Genomic DNA, 19,830 nt, shown 5'->3' with positions numbered 1-19,830 from the left:
TCCACACTGCCCTCCACACACAGAGGGGGGCTCAGTCTCTCGGTGTGACCGGTCATTTCTCCGTTCAGGTCATTAGTTTGGGGAGGGGGAAGGGGATAAGCGATCAATCCCACAATCCCCTGCTTTTCATTCAAAAGAGAAAGCGACATGGCAGGGGCCATTCCAGAGCGGCTTTCCTTGCGAGAAGTAAATACTAATTGTTAGAAACCAAAAATATATATTCTTTCCTCTTTCAAAAACTCCATCCTCTGAAAATATCCAGCTGTGGGTAAGCAGGATTAAACCACTCCCCCAACCCATCCAAACCCCAGCTGCTCAGGGTTCCTATGGGTGGGATCAACCCCGACGCGTGCCTCCAACTAACCATCTCGGCCGCATGCAGAAATCCAAACCCAACTACGGCAGGGGCAGGCAGGGAGCCGAGAAGCCTGGCCTTCAGGTGGGCTTCAAACTCAGGTATGCCAGGAGGCGGAGCAGGGGGGTTGTTTGCTTTTGAAACGCTACGTCCCACTTCTCTACATCTAAAACAGTAAAACAATCGTCAGCTCCTTCGACGCCACGGTGACAAAATGAGCAGAGGTCAGCGTGACGAGGAGGCAAGGGGCGGCGGGGTGTCACCCTGGGTCAGACGGAGAAGATCGGACAGGGTCTCCGGCACCGGGGAGAGGGAGGAGGAAGAGTGGAGGTGGGAGGAGGCGACTGAGGCCCCTGCTGGGTGAAGGGACTGACCCAGCCAGGATTCTCTAAGTCATTTGGTGGGGTGCTTCCAGCATCTCCATCAAGAAGGTGTCGATGGGCGTGTCTCCTATTAGCTTGAAGAAGAACAGGTGCTCCAGGCATTTCAGGCCAATGGATCGGAGGGCAGGGAGGCGAAGCAAGAGTTTTGCAAACCTGCAAGAGTGAAGAAGAGAACATGGTTAGACACCTCACACTCAGCTGGCGTTGCCTGTCGGAGTCAGAGGTGCGGTGCAGCAAGGAAGGGGGAGCTCGCATGGCTCCTGCGCACGTTCCTGGTAGAGATGGGTCTAGTCTGAGCACAGCTCGCCCTTTGGGCTGGACTTCTCTCTAGTTACTGGAAAGCACGTGGCTAAATCCCCCCTACACTCATTACACGGAGAAGTTACCAACTGGCTCTCTCTTGCGGGACATGCAGGCAAGGTAAACAATGACAAGAGTCTGCGGTTACCAGATATGAAAGAGGGTAGAGGGAATCTCGCCCTCTGGGTTGTTGGGTTCGCATTTGGCAGCACTTTGTGTAAAGCCATTGAAGTCATTTTCCTGTATTGGTTGTGTGAGTCTAGCACAGGAGAGAAGAAACACATTGGGCCAGGGGCAGGCACCAGTTCAGTGAAGACAACAGCTCAGCATCTGGCCCCCTCCTTTTTTTCCCCTTTGGAAATAGGAAAATGTGACTGTAAAACCGCAAAAACCAGCCAGGGGGGCTGGAGTGACTTTTTACTCATTTCATGAAACTGACTAGACAGCAGCCTGACTGCATCCCTTTACTACAGTAACACAGTAACGGACAACAGACAGCAGTGCCACACGTCACTCTTCACAGATATCCCCAGGCAGGTACCCTGCTTCCACTGCTCTAAGCCTTTGGGACCCGCTGGCAAAGCAGAAATGTGGGTTGAGGGGCACTATACCCGGGGTGAATCAAATGGAAGATGGCAGCATCTTCTCAAGCAGGGGGTTGAAGTTGGAGTCAGGCAAAGACTCCACTGTCTGTGCCAGGGCAGGTGTCAAAACACAGCCCCTCTTCCTCTCGCTGGGTTGGGTGAGCAGCTCCCACTTCTCTTTGGCTGGGATTTTGGGAGCTGCTCATCTACTTTATCCACCGGGTAAAAGGAGCTCTCTCGCTCCGCTCAGCCCAGCAGAGGTGCTTTTCTTGTTGCACCTACAATGCTTTAAAAAACTTGCTGACAAGCAACGAGTGCTGCATTCTCATACATGGGCTTTGATGCTTCATGGGAAAGTCTTTCAAAACACGGGAGAAACAGCGTTTGGCACTGAGGGACACGCAAAGCCGGAGCAGCATCACGGGTTTAAGGAGCTGGCTCTGTGGCCTCAAAAGCTCCCCAGCAGTGGGGGACAGACTGGCCCTGGTGATTTTTGGCAAAACCCTGGATGTGAGAGACCCCACAAGGCTGGCCAGCAGCTCTGGGGAAGGCTGTGCTCTGCCTGCCCTGAATCTAGAGTCCGGTGGAGAGTGGCCAGCTGGTGGGGAATTCATTCCAGGCACCAGTGAAGAGCTGGAGTAGCTGCGACGTGGCTCTTCAATACAATGTGGGGTTGGACCTCAGGGCAAACTATGCGACGTACTCGCAATTCCTGTTCGTTTGGGATAATGGGCTCAGGCCAAATGAGTTAGGAATTGCACAGAGCTCAGATGCAGAACTGTCTCTCCAGAGACCCTTCCCCACCTCCACCCCCAGAGCAGCTCCATGAGATCTCCGCCCAGCTCGTCTGGCTCCCCCCACCCCACTAACGACCACAGCGCTTTGGACAAATGTTTTTTAAAAATTCCCATTAATAATAGAGAACGTCTTTATTTATTTATTTTTAGTGTCCCCATGCAAGCAGGGGCTTCAAAATAAGCAACAGAATTTCAAGGCTGGATCTGGGCCAGCGAAAAGGAGTATGTGTGGGGGCGTTGGGGGGGGGGGACTGTGTGCTCTTATATATATATGTGAGTGTGTGTGTGTATTTGCTGAGCTGGAAAGAGCAGTGGGACAAGGGCCAGAAAAAACAGATCAGTCCTGCCATCCCATCCAGGAAGTTTCACTCTAAACCAAACCAGATGATGGTTGCAGCCTTCGGATACATTTAACCGTGAGATAACCAGCCCACAGCGCAATGCACCAGGGCTGGGGCTGGGCCAGGAGAGAAGGGAGCTGATCGCGTGAGGCTGCTTCATGTCACGTACACACCAAGCCCTCCCTGCTACAGCAGCACAGACTCAGTTATGTTTGGCCTGGGAATGTTTCCCTTAGCCTGGCTGTTTTGCAGGAGTAGCTTATTTGGTGCACAAGCATTTACACTATTCTTGTGAGCCCAGTTCCTAGAGTACAATATTTATTCATAGTCTTGCAGGAAGGGCATCTGAACCTCACCAATGGACGGTCTAGTCTCTGGCAGTGCCTACTGAGGGATGATCCAGTAAATTGCCCACAGAGAACTCAACTGTCCATTGTTCTACCAGGGGAGGAATTTCTTCCTGACCCCAAATGGGGATCATGTTGTGTCATTTTATTTATTTATCAGGAGGTATCTAGTCCAACCCCCTGCTCAAAGCAGGACCAACCCCAACTAAATCATCTCAGCCAGGGCTTTGTCAAGCCGGGCCTTAAAAGCCTTTATGGATGGAGATCCCACTACTTCCCTAGGTAAACCATTCCAGTGCTTCACCACCCTCCTAGTGAAATAGTGTTTCCTATCAGAGGGGTAGCCGTGTTAGTCTGGATCTGTAAAAGCAGCAAAGAGTCTTGTGGCACCTTATAGACTAACAGACGTTTTGGAGCATGAGCTTTCGTGGGTGAATACCCACTTCGTCGGATGCCTGTTTCCTAATATCCAACCTATACCTCCCCCACTGCAACTTGAGACCATTGCTCCTGGTTCTGTCATCTGCCACCACTGAGAACAGCCGAGCTCCATCCTCTTTGGAACCCCCCTTCAGGTAGTTGAAGGCAGCTATCAAATCCCGCCTCACTCTTCTCTTCTGCAGACTAAATAACCTCCGTTCCCATAGCCTCTCCTCATAAGTCATGTGACCCAGCCCTCTCATCATTTTCGTTGCCCTCTGCTGGACTCTCTCCAATTTGTCCACATCCTTTCTGTGGTTGGGGGCCCAAAACTGGATGCAATACTCCAGATGTGGCCTCACCAGTGCCGAATAGAGGGGAGTAATCACTTCCCTTGATCTGCTGGCAACACTCCTACTAATGCAGCCCACTATGCCGCTAGCCTTCTTGGCAACAAGGGCTCACTGTTGACTCATATCCAGCTTCTCGTCCACTGTAATCCCCAGGTCCTTTTCTGCAGAACCGCCGTTTAGCCAGTTGGTCCCCACTCTGTAGCAGTGCATGGGATTTTTCCGTCCTAAGTGCAGGACTCTGATTTCTTTTAGCCCAATCCTCCAAGCATGGAGCATGGAGATGGAGACCCCTTGTATGTTTGAACCTAGCTTTTGTGTAACTGCGAAGTCTTAATTCCTGTAACTGTCTAATCCATTTTGGAAAACCTATTCAGCTCCCTACTTTCAATTATACCACTTGGTGGCAAGGCATGTCACAACTTAATGATAATTATACCCCGCACTTAGTTAGAGCTCTGTGTTTGTTGCTTTCACAGCTGTTTGCGAAGGATGGTATCCCTGTCCCCATTACTGATGGAAAATGGGAGGCACAAAGAGGTTAGGTGACTTGTTCAGTGTCACACAAGCCAGTGATGTTGCCAAGAATAGAACCCAGGATTCCCGTCCACTGGACTATGGTAACGGTCACATGATGCACTGAGTATTTCCTTCCATTTCATGGTGATCACTAGCGTAGTCCTCAGAGTAGAGAGATCTCTAGTGGAGTCCTCACACCTTAGTTGAGCTGTGTCAAAGCCATTCAGATCTTCATGGGTTTTGGAACATTTGCTTTGGTTTTGATCCAGGTAGGCTCACACCTCCCAAGTCTCAGGTTCCAATGAATCCAGAAACTAAACTGGTTGCAACTCTGAATCCCACCCCGCTTCCATGAAGTCTGCCCAGATCTGAGGTGCAAACAAAGGAGTAGTGATGAGCACAGGCTGGAAAGTTCAACGTGGATTTTACACACCCCTCCAAAGACAGAGACATTTGCATCTGGGGGTTTGGGTCAGTCCATTGCTGAGGAAGAGGGCCTGATTTTCAAAGGCAGCTCCCATTGTGGCAGTTATGGCTGGCCACTTATTTCGAACCCAGATGGGAGTTGAGATCTTTTGAAAATTACTACAAAGTTCAGTCAAAATTGGGGACAAGTTTGCTTAAAAAGTGAAATTTACATGAACCTGAGTTGGCTTCAGAGCTGGCGAGAGGATCCAAAACTTAGATGCGTTGCATGTGGTTTTCTAGGCTTCAACCAACCTTTCTTGTCCTGTTCTCCAAGGTCACCAACCCACCCCCCACCATCCTCCAAACCAAACAAAGCCGGTAATAATATTCACACTGTTTTTAAGCCCATTCTGACAATCTTACAAACATTGCTTGATTACAGTCCCAGCAGTCATGGGTTTGAGCCTCACTTGATCTCAGCCTGAAAGGGTCCCTCCTGTTTACCCAGCTGCAGAATTGGTATGTGATCCATAAGGTTAGGGTACTCAAAGGTAGTCAGACATAATGCTTGCTACATTGCTCACTTTTGTACTACTAGCTATGGAAACTGAGGCATCTTAAACCACATCAGCCCGATGAGCCATCCCTGGCACAGAGCCGGCTTTGACTTTTGATACTAAAGTCTAGAACATTGTAAGCTCAGAGCAATTCTGAGTTGGCACAATGGCTCTCAATTGTTGCATGAATCAATTACTGTTGTAAGAGGATCCATTTTTTCGACTGTCCAGAAAGGAAGCCCAGAAAGCCAGATGAGATGTGAATCCAAATTTCTAAACTATGTTGCCGTTTTTACGGATATACGCATTCCTTAACTGACTTGTACCAACAGGCAATTCACAGTGCATTCCTTCATTTTGTTCCTGACAGTCGCATAGCTGAAAGTTGCCAGCTCCAAGCTGTGACTGGGAAAATGCACCCACTCAATTCTGGAATGGTCCAGGAAAGGATTGCGAATTTCTCCTCCTGTTCCCAGCTGAAGGGGGCGTGGGGGGGGGAGGGGGAGAGAGAGAAAGGAGGAGCTTCAACTGAGGCTTTTGCTTCCCAGCCGTGATGCTCACGTGCCACTGAAAATTAATTTTGTGTGTGTCTTGTTTTTCCGTGGTTTATTCTTGGTGGTTTCCCCTGGGGTGCACTCATCCCATTGCGATATGTTTCTAGTGGCTAAAGCCGGGGACCAGAAGGAACCCAACGGTTCTATTCCCGGCACTGACTTGCTGTGTGACCTTGTGCAAGTTGGATCACTTCTCTCTGCCTCCATTGGCCGGTCAGTAAAATGGGGCTGGTGACACTTCTGCACTTCATAATCGGGGGGCTTGTGAGGCTCCACTGATCGGGCAGGGCAAAAATGAATGGTTTTGCTTCAATCGTGTTGCCTCCACCTAGACCAGCAGGGAAGTGTAGCTCTCGGACTCCATTTACTCATCTATAGAAGGTTAACATTACCTACCTAGACGATTATTGCAAATCTTAAGGCTTGTAAAGGGTCTGTGCGCCCCAGACAAAAAGCACTGCCTATAGCAGGGGTTGGCAACCTTTCAGAAGTGGTGGGCCGAGTCTTCATTTATTCACTCTGATCTAAGGTTTCACGTGCCACTTATACATTTTAACGTTTTTAGAAGATCTCTTTCTAGAAGCCTATGATATATAACCAAACTATTGTTGTATGTAAAGTAAATAAGGTTTTTAAAATGTTTAAGAGGCTTCATTTAAAATTAAATTAAAATGCAGAGCTCCCTAGACCAGTGGCCAGGACCTGGGCAGTGTGAGTGCCACTGAAAATCAGCTTGCATGCCGCCTTCGGCACGTGTGCCATAGGTTGTCTACCCTGGCCTACAGTCAGGGCATAGTGTTGTTATTACCTGGAATGGGGAGGAGGCGCTTCTTGGAACCTTTCCCTAGGAGCAGCTTTTGGGTGGCACTGCGGACAGGTCTCGTCTAGTAGCAAAGAACAGGAGCTTGGTGCCAACCCTGCCCATGGCAGGCATCCACGCTCAGACACTCACCTTCCAGGCTGGTCGGGGTATTTGTGTTTGCAGTATGCCTCTAGGGACGCGTACACCTTCTCACGCAAAGCCTCCACCTCGGCGGGGTTGGAGAGTCCTTTCGAGTCTGAAACACAACAAGGACCCTTAGCCGAGACGAAGGCACATTTTGGAGCATGTTGGACATGTCCAGGATGGAGACAATAGGCGAGTGAGGAGTATCGACTGGTGGGCCGTGTACATCCAGAGCCATCCCCTAATGGCCAGCTAAGGGGAGTGGATGTCTCTGGTCACTGGTTTGATTCTGGCCTAGTTTGGTGGTGACTGAACAGCACTTTAGGGGCACCTAATTGGAGAGGACTGTTTGGTGCCCTCTGGGAAATGAGTCAGGACTGATGGGGGAAGGTGTTTATCTCAGTTTAGTTCCCAGCAGTTGGGTTGTTGGCTGGCTCAGCACAAAGGCCGAGAGCAGAATGGAAATGGAGACCGAATTGCTCTGTCAATCCTAGAATGGAGTCTCTCCCCCCACCCCCCAGGCCATGGCTGTGGTACAGCTCAGAGGAGCAGTGTGCTGCAGGGGACGGGGATGGGGACCTGGCTTGATAGTGCTTTCATTCCCCAGCTTCTTTCACAAGCAGCAGAACTCAAGTCAGGCAATTGTGGAGCCTCTCTCCCTGTTTGGGAAATCAGCGTCCCCTTCCGGCCCAGGAAACCAGCTAGCTGGATGAAGAGGGCGAGCCAGGGAACTAGACATGGGATGGACACAGGAACCGATGGCCTTCATCAGCCAGCTATGCCTGCTTTTACGCTGCGAGGGAGGAGTGGGGAGGGGAGTTAGGAGGCCATCTATTGTTCCTACCAATTAATCCCCTGCAAGAAAGAGCTACAAAGAACAGCTCTGGAGCTAGCGAGATCGTTACATCCTCAGGACAGATACAGAACTCGTGTCAACCCTGCCACCTCTCTACAAGCCAGAGGGGGAGTTTGGTCTCCACCTTGATTTAATCCCTGGCCTCTTTGCTGAGACTGCCATTAACGGGGCTGGCGGTACGACTGCTGGTGGATTTTGCCCACCAGGAATTGGATTTCGATTGCCCTAACTAAACAGCAATAAGGTTCAGCTGCTCCAGAGCTGGCCTGGATGGGAAGCAGCAAGCAACAGATTCTCCGCATTATCCGTCAATCCCCTGAGCCATGGGCCTCAACCCTAACGTGACATTAACCCTGTAGTTAGGGGACAAGAGAGGAGAGGGGCCATTTTAAGCCTTGGCCTCCTGGCAGAGGCTGCCAACAAGGGGGACAGGTAGCACCAGCTATGGTGCTAGTGGCTTTTGCAATGTGGACACATAGGAACTGGTCTGAGCCCACCAATCTCATTTCATGCAGGTCACTGAACTGCCATCGGTGGGTGGCAACTTCTGGTGGCTACCGATCTGGATTGCAAAAGTAAATTAAAATATCTTGAAAGGGTTTTAAAAAAAAATAACATGGCAGAGTTACACTCAAATATTTCCTACTCGGACAAATCCAGTTATGCTGACTAATCTCAGATTTGGGTTTATCCCCTTCGATTTATCTACCATGCTGTGCTGCCGTATTCATCCCTAGAGCCTGCAGTCTGAATCCCAGCCACTTTGTGCCTCAGTTCAGTGCGTTCTGGGAGAGCTCAAGCGATTGTGTGTTTGACGATGGCTGCTGGACAGATAATCAGCTGTCGGATTGGCTTTGCCTGACTAAGGTTCTATCCTCCCCACTCCAAATCCAGCACTTTGGTTCACTCCAGCAATTACGAGCCCTCATCAAAAAGCTTTAAACTCCCTCAAGCCACTGTCTTGTGGTTTTGCCCAAATGCTCCCAATGGGACTTGGTCAGCATTTACATTCCCCAGCTGATCCCTCGGACAATCCCACGCCTTCTGCACAGCAAGACCTAAGTGACTTAGAAGCCTAAATCTCCTTTTCAAACACGACTTAGGTATTTAGGAGCTTAAATCCTATTGACTTGCAATGAGACTGAGGCTCCTAACTCAGTCACACGTTGCAATGCTGAGTGAAGCAATGGCTAAATGCTTTTACAAATCTGGACCCTTGTCCATTTTTTGGGAGGGTGAAAGGACTCCCAAGGGGATATCAATCCAATGATCTCCTTGAGCAAATGTGTCACGGGAACCTCTCCATGATTTTCTTCTTTTGCCAGACATAGTCATTCCCAAATAACTGATGATTAATGAGAAACCAACGACAACGATCAGCAAGGTTTGCTGGAACACACAGCTAGTAGAGTGTTACATGGAGAAATGCCATCCTCAGACTTGTTTTGTTAGGGATAAGTCATCTTAATCTGATGAGCTGTGTGTGTGTGGTGCTGGTTCTCACAAAATCCCACAGTTATGGCCTAGTGCGGGGTTCTATCATACTCCCTATCCAGCTGCTAAACGAGTGTTTGACATGGATCCAGTTACTAAGTTTGCTAGAGTGTTGGGCACTATATGGAATCAAGAGTAATTAATACTGGCCACCATTTTGGTTTTGCCTTGGAGACATCCTTTTTTAGAAGGCAGCTACAAAGTAGTTCTCTAGTTTCGATCCACTTTTGCACCTGTTGGGAGATAACAGAACAACTTTGACTTCTGAAATCTCCGATAATTTTGCCTTTGTCGGTCTGCAGGCATAAAATGGTGCAGGACTCCGTGAAGATCAGTTCAGCAGTGCCCATTAATACCACCTGAGAATCTGGCCTGTTGGATGCAACTAGGAAAACCCTTGTGACTACATATGGTCCAAGCAATCTTCCGAAGAAGTGATATCAGCTGGCTTTTGCGCTGTGCTAAGCTCAATTCCTAGTTAGCCTGCGCCTACAAGAGAATCCTAATCTCTGTAATGTTTCCTTCTCCCCAGGAGGAAATGCCCCTTAGTCTGACAATGAAATATTATATTCACTTTAGAATGGGGAGATTTAAGAGGTGATTATGGCTATTTTTCTAGGCATTACATACACCAGCCCTAGATGGAAGGAGGAACCGCACCCAATACACTGATAGGGTAAACAGGCATATTTATAGCATCACACACTCCCATCCCTGGAGCTCCCCTTTGATTTTCTTTCTCCTCTCTTTCACCTGCCTCTCACTGTATCTGGTGCCCAGAGTTATTTACAACAGCATTTTACAGTCAATAAAAGAAAGAGCCAAAAGAACAGAGCCCCAGCCAAGCCTGAATTGGGACATTAAGACAGAGCAGCTGAATGTACCAGGGTTGAAGAGGACAATGGCTCGCAGGCAGCCCAGCTCCGTCTTGTCCATCTGCATGTCTCGCATTTTTGACACGAGTTCTGTCAGTACTCTGCAGGGAGACAAAAATCCCTTGGGATCAGCATGAAAAAAAACAAACCCTGGGCCAGCCCCTCAACTGATGTCATCTGGAGTAGGTCTGTTGAAGCCAATGGAACAGTGCCAATATGTACCAGCTGAAGATTTCCCCCCCCTGCTCCCTCCCCCATTCTCCTGTTGCACAAACATAATCCAAGCTGGGTGCCTCTGGTTCCTGAGAGACGTAGTGAGGACCATAAAGATTAGCTTCGGAGCGAGTTTAGTAAGGGACTCTAACACTGGAGAAAGGCTAAAAAGTAAAAAGCCAGGTATCCAAAAAGCAATTTCGTCTGCTGGCAATTTTTATTATTCCCTTTTCTCTTGTTGCAAGTGTATCTGCCCAGCTTTTCCTGTGAGATCCTGCAGTGAAGTCAGGATCCCACTCCTGTGACCTCACAGGAAATGAATCTTGTCACCCAGTTCAGAAGAGGGACTGAATGAGCAGTCCCTTGGTCGCAATCCAGCTATCTCTGAAAATGATCAAGGGCAGATGATGCAGTCACAATGTGAGTGGTGTTCTGAGTAATAACTGGGTCAGACAGTAGGGAAGTCTCAAGTTAAAATGCTTTGCCAAAGCAGTGGATTAAATGCACCCTAAGACCAGGAGCGTGGCGCCAGCTGGGTATTTTTGGTGCTTTTATGTTGCTCAGAGTGAAAATCAAATATTTTGGTCCAATTAAAGATGAAAAGCACAATAAACAAGCATCCTCTTCATGGCATTAGAGCCAGCTGGCCCCCATGAACGATGTATTAATTTGCTTTGGGTGAGGCGCTCACAAATTATTCTGGGCTGGACGTTTCTGTGCGCTTAAAAGGAGAGACTTGAGGTTGCAGCCTGGACTGACATGGATGGCAAGTTTCCATATGCATAGCATGGCCAATACATCTCAATCCTGGCCATTGGTCCCATCCCCTCAAACCAAACCCCCATGTCACAGCTCCACCAACAAACCTTAGCCCTGACCTGCGGCACTCACTGCTATTCCAATCTTCCCCACCCTCAGCTCTGCCAATGCACCTCAGCCTAGACCCCTTCCACAACATCTGGCGTCAGCTCCCCACCTATCAAAGATGGCGCCGACTCCTGCGCTGTGAGCGCTGTTCCGATGCACATGGAGGCCGGTGGCCAGGAGGATCCCATCTTTCACAGCTATGGAACGGTGGGAGAAGGAGGCGATTAGGAGCTCATTCCAGCCTGGAGAGAAGAGACAACGAAGGATGACGGTTAATACCCATGGCTCCCCTACGGCTTTAGGAATCCCAGGCACTAGCCTGCTCCAAGAGTTGAGGAGAGGTCATTGCAGAACAGGTCTTGGCCCCGCCCTGCCTGCTTTTCTTTGGTATCCACCCCTCTTGCAGGGCTCCTGAGTTAGATGCCAAACATTCTATGGAAAGATCCCTTTCCTGGTTCTTGGAGGGGAAAATATGGGAAGAAGCAGTAAATAGATTTAAAAAATCTATTGCCAACGTTAGGTAACAGAGGCCATCTCCTCTACAAACACAATGCCAGCATTGGAGCAAATCATTCCCCTCCCCCAAGCCTTCTGTGCAGACAGCAATTGACCTGTGTGTATGTGTGTGTAACTACACATACCTAATGTGGCCTAATACCCATGACACGTGTCCAATAAGGAGCTACTACTAACGTTGTTTCCAAGCAATAAGCATGCAAAGGAGCTAAGAGCCTGTGATTTAAATGCGTGCTTCTGAAAACCGTTGGGGATATTGTCTGTTTTGGTCCTCGGCTTAGCCTGCAAAGCTCTTCAGGGCAGGTACCATCTCTTTGCTCTATGTTTGTACAGCGCAATGGGGCCCGGGTCCATAACTGGGGTCACCAGACATTATTCCAACACAAATAAATAATGTATTCCATGTTGCTTTATTTCTTTATAGTGTAGGTGGTTGTCTTATTAGAAGTTGTCACTGGAAGTCAGGCATCTGTGAAGGTATATATATTATACCTTCTGTGCTTAGATACTAAGGGGACAGCTATAGCTGGTTAAAAAATGTGTGTGTGTGTGGAGGGGGGATTTCATAAAAAAAAAATCCCCAAATTTCCACATTCAAATTTTCATCAAAATATCAAAATTCTGGAATCTCTTGACATGCTCTACTGACATGTGCGTTGGAAACATCCAAGATGGATAAGAAAAGATGGGTCTGCTAGTAGAACTGGGAGCTAGGACTCCATGATGCAATTGCTTGGCTCTGCCATTGACTTGCGATGTGACCTTGGATAAGTCACTTCATCTTGTGTGCCTCGGTTTCCTCATCCGTAAAATCGGGCTAACAACCCCGACCTACCTCACCAAGGAGGGGGAGGCTTACTTGATGTTTGTACATTGCTTTGAGAATCTCAGGTGAAAGGAGCTAGAGAAGTGCAAAGTATCTGAGTCTTTCATCTGACAGAGCCGCCTACTGGTGAAAGCTGGAGTCTCAAATTTAGTTCCACCTCCAGTCACTGTAATTTACACGCTAATCAGTAGACAAGCCCGTTTCTAAAGAGAGGTGTGTACTGCCCTCTGTAGGCGCCCGGATGAACTGCAGCAACATATCAATAAGCTGGAAAACCAAGACAGCCACAGAAGAAATTCTTCTCTACTAACCGTTCCCTCACTCCCCTTCCATAAAAGGCATCTCTGGGAGACGTCATGAAGAAAATAACTTCTGCTGGTGGCTGATACTTATATCAGCAATAGGCATTAGGCTCAGGTATGCTGGTGAGTAGCTTGGTTAGGGATTGTCATATTTACATACTTTTGCAATCACGGGCTATGCGCAAGGTATGACATTAGAATGACATACAAGGGATAAAGTCCACTGTTTCTAAACGGCCACAGAACGTTTCCACCCCAATTAAGAGAACAATATATGACTAACTCCAGGGAGGGATCTGGCAGCTACAGGGAGTTTGCAACGCTGCATACCACAAGAGGGAACAAGGGCAAGACACGGGGGCTGGAATAGGGAATATGCATGAACCATGCTTTACAACTGCGTGTGAACTTCTGCTGGTATCACGCTGGAAGGTGTTGTGTGAGCTTCCTCCAGGTAGCTATGTCACGTCACATCCAGATCCTCTGCAATTCCAGACCCAGATTTTCCACACAGCTTCAATTAGTGAAATTCAGTGCTGGCTTGCAGCCCTTCCCCTATTCCTGTCCTCAGCAGGCCCTACACAGCAATGCCAATGCATCTCAGCCCCATCCAACTGCACCCTGCCAGTCCTTGCCATTTTCCCCTACAGCTCTGCAATGCTGCCAAGCCAGCTTCTAGCACCAACCAGGCTATTCCAGTCCCGGGCCTCTCAAAGCCAGGGGTGCTCCCACCAGGCATGAGAGGTTTTGTGTGTGTGATGGTTTTGTGAGGTCAGCCGACATCTGCATTATTATTTCAAAGAGGGAGAAATTTCAGATAATCAGCACAGCATTACTTATTTGTCTTTAGCACCTCGAGGATCCGACCCAGATGAGGTATCCATTTATGCGGACTACTGTACACACACATATTCAGACACGGTCCCTGCCCCAAAGAGCTTACAATCTAAACAGGCAAGACAAAGAAGAGGGAAAAATAAAGTCGTATCATCCCCATTTTGCAGATGGGGAACTGAGGCACACAGATTATGTGGTTTACCCAACATCAGAGAAGAAGTCTGTGGAACAGCTGCAAATTAGGAACACGGGATTGGAAAGGACCTCCTCGGTCATCAAGTCCAATGCCGTACTACTGCAGGCAATCACTGGTTATAACCCTGTTCATAAACTTATCAAACTTGAGTGAGTTGGGGGGGTCTTGTCCTCCCTATCCTTGTTTGTAGGCTGCTCTAGTACCCTACTCCTCTGATGGTTTGAAACCTTCTGATTTCCACCCTAAATTTATTCATGGCTAGTTTATCCCCGTTTATTCTTGTGCCAACACTGTTGTTTGTTACATAGCTCTTCTTCCACCATGTATTTATAGAGAGCAATCAGGTCCTGTCTCAGCCTTCTTTTTGCTAGGCTAAACAAGCCAAGCTCTTTCAGTCTCCTCTTGTGAGATGAGCCCTCCATTCCCCTGATCGTGCTAGTGGCCCTCCTCTGAATGTGTTCCTATTTGAATTCAACTTTCTTGAACACGGGCGACCAGAACTTACACCATATTCCAGATGAGGTCTGACCAGTGCCTTGTACAATGGCATTACTACTTCCCTAGCTCTACTGGAAATCTCTCTCCAGATATATCCTAGGATCATATCTGAACCCAGATCTCCTGGATCCCAGTGGCTTTATCCCAAGACCATCCCTTCTCCTCAAGACTAGCTTTCTTCTCACTGTAAGTAAACCCAAGTCTGCCCACGCTGGTTTCACTTGTAACACCAACCTAGGCACCTGACAGCGAAGAGGCCAGCGGGTTAACAACCTGCACCACTAAAAGTCTCAATAAGCCACTCGGTCCCATTAAAAAACCCTCATGCCCCATATACCAAACAGAGAACCTGTCTTAGATCTTTGGCCAGCCCACTGTCTAAGATGCAGGACCACCTCAGATTACCTCAATCATCTCAACTGTAATTCAGACTTGGAAAGGAAAAAACAACAACATGAAAGCAGGTTTAAAAACTTGGGTTTTTTCTTCCCCTTGAGAAAGTTCTAAGAGGGGGGATTTTAAATGATTAAAGATTACATGGCATGGCTGATTGAGGGCCCGTCTAGCTCCTGCTCCTCAGAAGATGCGAGTTTCATTTATTTTGCCACAGAGGATGCATGGATGAATTCAACCGATGCTCTTAGCTAAATTTTAATACTTAAATATTTCATAGGCAGCTGTTCTCAGCAGGCCGCTCTCTTCACTCAATAATAGATAAAGCCACTAGTTAAAAGACTTTAGGGAGGTTATCTGAGGCCCCACTTGATAGAGACACTTGGATTTTGATTCTCTGTTGGAGTTGTTCCTGGCACTGCTTTTCCAGGTCCTGGCGCTTTGCCTTCCTCGGTAGAATCTGCCTCTTGGGCACATGGTTAGGAGATATTAAAACAACGCTAAAGGTCAGAGCAATGATGGAACCTACATTGCTGAGGTGCTATAAAGTTGGAGTAGCCCTTCTAAAATTTGACTCACCCAAGCTGGTTTGGAACAGAGCCAGAAACTGAACCCAGATCTCCAGTGTCTCAGTCCAGTGCCTTAACCATTAACAGCACCCCATGCAGGGCTGTAACTCACCAGTGCACCAAACAGAGCTTTGATTTCTGACTTTTTACATAGTAACACTTTTTTATTGTGAAGTACAGAGCTATGAGTTATGGTTGGGTTTCAGGGTAATTTTTTTTCAAATTTCTTCCTTAATATCAACTTTGCCATTTGCTGGAGGCAATTTTAATAAGATAATGTATCCATCCACTTTGAATATGCAGGCAAAATATTCTGTGATGACAAGCCAAAACCTTTTTAATCAGCTATATTTACCTTATCTGACAATCAGAGCTATGCAAACAGTTTCATGCCCAAACCCCGCACCTGTCAAGTTTTAGCTTTGGATTCTCACCCCTTCTATTTTCTGTGCACACCTTCCAGCATTTGGTCTGCAATCTGCACAGAAGGAGAAGGTATTTTTTAACAGCTCACTGCTTTTAGCCTGCCCCCAGTAGTTCCTCTGCAGAGACAGGCAATTCAGAATGAGCCTGGAGAATTGTATTTTTATCTTTGTGGGTGGGAAAGGACGGGTTGATTCTCCCCCGCATTTCTGTTTTTAATTTTGATCACACATTTTATTTTTGTGAAATCTGGCAAAGCCCCAAATCCAGTTCTCTTTCAAGTCTCTGTGTGAGAGGAAGATATTACATGGTTTCTTCAGATTTCAGCAACCCATCCAACTTCTGATACGCTTGCCTCTCAGAAAAGATGAACCGGAGTGATTCTCGGGCTGACTGGCAGCGGGCTCTACACTTTGGAGCAGGCTCAGTGACGTGTTTCTGAGGGCTTTTAAAATCCTTCTTGGCAAATAAATTAGCAGTGACTAAAAGGCAGACGTGACTAGTGGCCTTCAGGTTGTAGTGTACTAACTATAAATATAACATTCGTCCTCGGCAGAGCATCCCACCTACACCAACCAGCCCTGTTTAGATCTTCATCCTATGTCCCCTCACTAGGATATCCCTCTTACCTGCTCTGAGTAAGATGACCTGGTCATCCAACGGCAGTTCTGAAAAATGGGGAATTCTCTTTGCCCATTCCACCAAGGTGAAGAGCTGTTTATCTGCCGCTTGGCATATGTTGGTTACCGGGTCATTGGGCTGCAAAGAAAAGAAGACTTAGAATGAGGCACAACAATGTAGCGCAGGACAACGAGGAGGGATCAGACAAGCAGCTGGGATGGATCCTTTCGGTCTGAGGGACCCGAGGAGCAGGATCAGCTCTCTCACACGATCACTACACTGCAGTAGAATGACGCAAGATTAAGGCCCGTGGGTCTGGCTAAGTATCACCCCAGGCTAGGGATTTCACTACAACAGTACAGTGCCAGCCTGTGGGGATGGCAACGGTTGAAGTTTAGCGTTTGCCTTTAAAGGAGGAAATTTCAGGCAATGCACAATTTTGGCCAGTTGAAAAATGGAAGGTGACCATGTGCGCACACACAAAATGTCAGTACTTCTGACACTGAGGGTTAATGGATTAATCTCTGGCCACTACTGATTTCTCATCGCACAGAGACCTGGAAGTTAGGAGGAGGAGTGGCTAACCTGGCAAGATCTTACCTATAAAAATATTACCAGAGCTAAAGACCAGCCAAACTGGCTCTGTCATGTAAAGGGGGCTGAGCTCGCTGGCCTAAGAGAATCCTTTATAACAATCCATCAAATTCTGAAAGCTCAGGTGTGGAGGACGTTCACAAAGCCTCTCACATCTTTGTACTTATTATCTGCGTTACAGTAACACCACAAGGTGCCAATGGAGATCACGGCCCCAGTATCATAGGTGACGTATGAGACAGGCATTGACCCGAAGAGATCTCAGTCTAAACAGACGAGGCAGACAAAGGGTGGGAGGGAAAGATGAGGAAGAGAAAGGCGCAGTGACTTGTGCAAAGCGAGCCAGCAGCATAGTCGGGAGCAGAACCTAGGTGTCCTGATGTCCAGCACCGAGCCCTATCCACTAGAGAGATCATGCTACCTCTCAATACCCGACTCTAGCCAGTGCTGCTTGGGTTTCGAAATCATTGCAATCCAAGAGGAAAGAAAAAAAAACCCTCTCCCAGATTCCTCCTGCGGGGGATGGAACAGTTCACGTGTTCCAAGCATCAGAATGTCATAATTCAATAAAACACAACAATAGGGGCACTAAAGCAAGAGAAAACCCCTTCCCTTTGAAATACTACCCAATAACAAAAACCATCTGCTCGTTAGCTGGACAGGCAGCCTAAACAGACCAAATCCCTGTTTAGAGGAACTGCTAACAGCTCAAGTGGGATTGTGATTACAAATTGGATGAGACTATTCAACCCTCTGGAAAAAGTAAGAAAAAAAATAAGTCATCGACTATTTATTTTACATCTCTGAATGTATACGTCCATCTATACACACACGCGCACACACACTACCATACCTCAATAAATTTATATATATAAGTCTGTCTATACATACACAGCACCGTAGGGCTCCATTTAGAGGCCGCACCTTTTATTAAGCATAACTGTGTCCCTCGATGTCCTTAAAACTGCGTGTACAAAACCAGAGAATGTGTAATTAATTATATTACCTTTGGACCTCATGGGAAAATCATACTAATCTGGTGCAGCCTATAAATAAGACATACTATGGTGCTGGCTTTCTATTTAGTGACAGATTCTGCCACCCTTACTAACCACATGCAGGGATCAGGAAGGAAAATTTCCCCAATTCACATCTGGTCAGACGTATACTGGTGATGGTTTTTTTCCACCTTTCTCTGAAGCATCAGAGATGGGCCACGGCTGAAGGTGGGACCCCAGCTAGGTGGCCCAGTGCTCTGAGATGGTACAGAAAATCCTCTTTCTAGGTGCCTGGCTGATGTGTCTTGCTCACATGCTCACTGTCATGCTAATGGCCAGTTTGCGGATCAGGAAAGAATTCCCTCCCCAGTTCAGATGGGCTGGGACTGTGGGGCATTTCACCTTCCTCTGCAGCGCAGGGTGTAAATTGCCTGCTGGATCATCTGGGCATGTCTCACTTAATTCCTCAGGCCTTGGTGGCACCTCGGTCTCTCCTGTTCTCTGCCTGTGGCGCACAGTTCAGTCTCCTGAGGACTGAATTGCATTGGTCTAACTAAAGTCTTTGGGCTCAATAGAGGGGAAACTGGGTGACATTTAGTGGCCTGTGCTACACAGGAGGCCAGACTAGAGGATCTAATGGTCCCTTCTGGCCTTAAACTCTCTAAAACTATGAAACAAGCCCTGTTTGAAAATTAAACCACTACTCAGTAGATCCATTTATTTATGGTGACAGGTAATTTCTACCACGATTAGTCCCACCAAAATCAATGGGGTTGTTTGTGGAGCAAGGTTCTACTCAATGTGAGCAAGGGTATTGCATCCAGACCAGTATGAGTGATGGTGGCCAGATATAGCCCTTCAGCTATAAGCTCCTTGGGGCAGGGATGTCTTCCTCTGGGGCTTGTACATGGCACCAAGGGCACTGTCAATGGACAGAAGTGTATATAAGCTGTGTGTATGATTGATATAGTTGTACACATGGTGATGTAGCTGAATAATAGAGAAGGCCTATTAATGAAGGTAGAGCAGAAATGTAACACAGGTGCGGTTAGTCTCTTGCACCGATTTCACTATACGAATACACAGCTCACACCGGATATCCGACAACTGGTGCCTTGTTTTTACCACGGACAGGGGGAGTAACAGTGATCACACGTTGACAGGCAATCCTGAATGTCCACGAGAAGCTTCATCTGGTAAGCAAGGGACCTGGCCCATGACTGTAAGGGGACCAAAGACCGGTGAGGGAGGATGTAACATATCCTGTCGGCACTGTGGTATCCCCTGGACATTCTGGCAGACAGGGACAGGAAGGGAACGGTTGTTAAGGAGGGAACGATGGTGTTTTAAAGACCACACAGTGGAGAAGACGGGAATTGTTGAGCTAAAACGGGGCGCTCAAGGAGGTGGAACGTCGGGCGGTGCGGGAGACAAGTTGCTACTCCAGAGACAAGTGAACGAGTCTGGAAAGGGGAAGTAAAGACACTGCAAGGGAGATGGGGGGGAGGAAAAAGAGTTGTAAAAATAAATAAAATAAAAATGAGGTTCTGAGGTTACTAACCCAAATACTTCCCTTTTGTTTTCACATTGACTGTATTTTACCCAGAAATCACATTAAACATTCAAATGCTGGATGAAAAGCAGAGAAAATCCTATTTTTAAAGGAGCTAAGATTGAAATGTTGAAAAATATCCTTCCCCTCCCCATTCCATAATATGGCTCTGAGAAAGCCCCCGGTTCTCTGCCACCTAGACGTCCTTGTTCTTAACCTCTTCAAAGATACCACTGTGCTGCTACTCACAGTGCCTGCCTAGGTTAGTCTACAGCTGCATCAAAGGAAACATTAACGTTTCGCCTAGGTAGCCAACAGCTCAAATCCTCAGAACTAAAA

The 19,830-nt window shown here is 47.6% G+C and overlaps 1 protein-coding gene across 4 annotated transcripts in view; it reads right to left on the bottom strand.

Annotated features, from left to right (window-relative positions):
- Positions 1–200: 200 nt before the first annotated feature.
- Positions 201–19,830, bottom strand: part of RXRA (retinoid X receptor alpha) — a 213,506-nt gene continuing 193,876 nt past the window's right edge. For all 4 annotated transcript variants that reach the window (XM_044992500.1, XM_044992498.1, XM_044992497.1 and 1 more), the window contains 5 exons: positions 16,356–16,485; positions 11,276–11,408; positions 10,096–10,187; positions 6,868–6,973; positions 201–891 (listed from right to left, as the gene is read on the bottom strand). In XM_044992500.1, coding sequence (XP_044848435.1) covers positions 744–891; positions 6,868–6,973; positions 10,096–10,187; positions 11,276–11,408; positions 16,356–16,485 — 609 coding nt within the window. In that variant the 3' untranslated portion in view covers positions 201–743. The remainder of the gene's footprint in view (positions 892–6,867; positions 6,974–10,095; positions 10,188–11,275; positions 11,409–16,355; positions 16,486–19,830) is intronic.

Source organism: Mauremys mutica, chromosome 18 (assembly GCF_020497125.1).
Source record: "Mauremys mutica isolate MM-2020 ecotype Southern chromosome 18, ASM2049712v1, whole genome shotgun sequence".
Lineage (NCBI taxonomy): Eukaryota > Metazoa > Chordata > Testudines > Geoemydidae > Mauremys > Mauremys mutica.
This window is presented reverse-complemented; position numbering and strand designations above follow the sequence as displayed.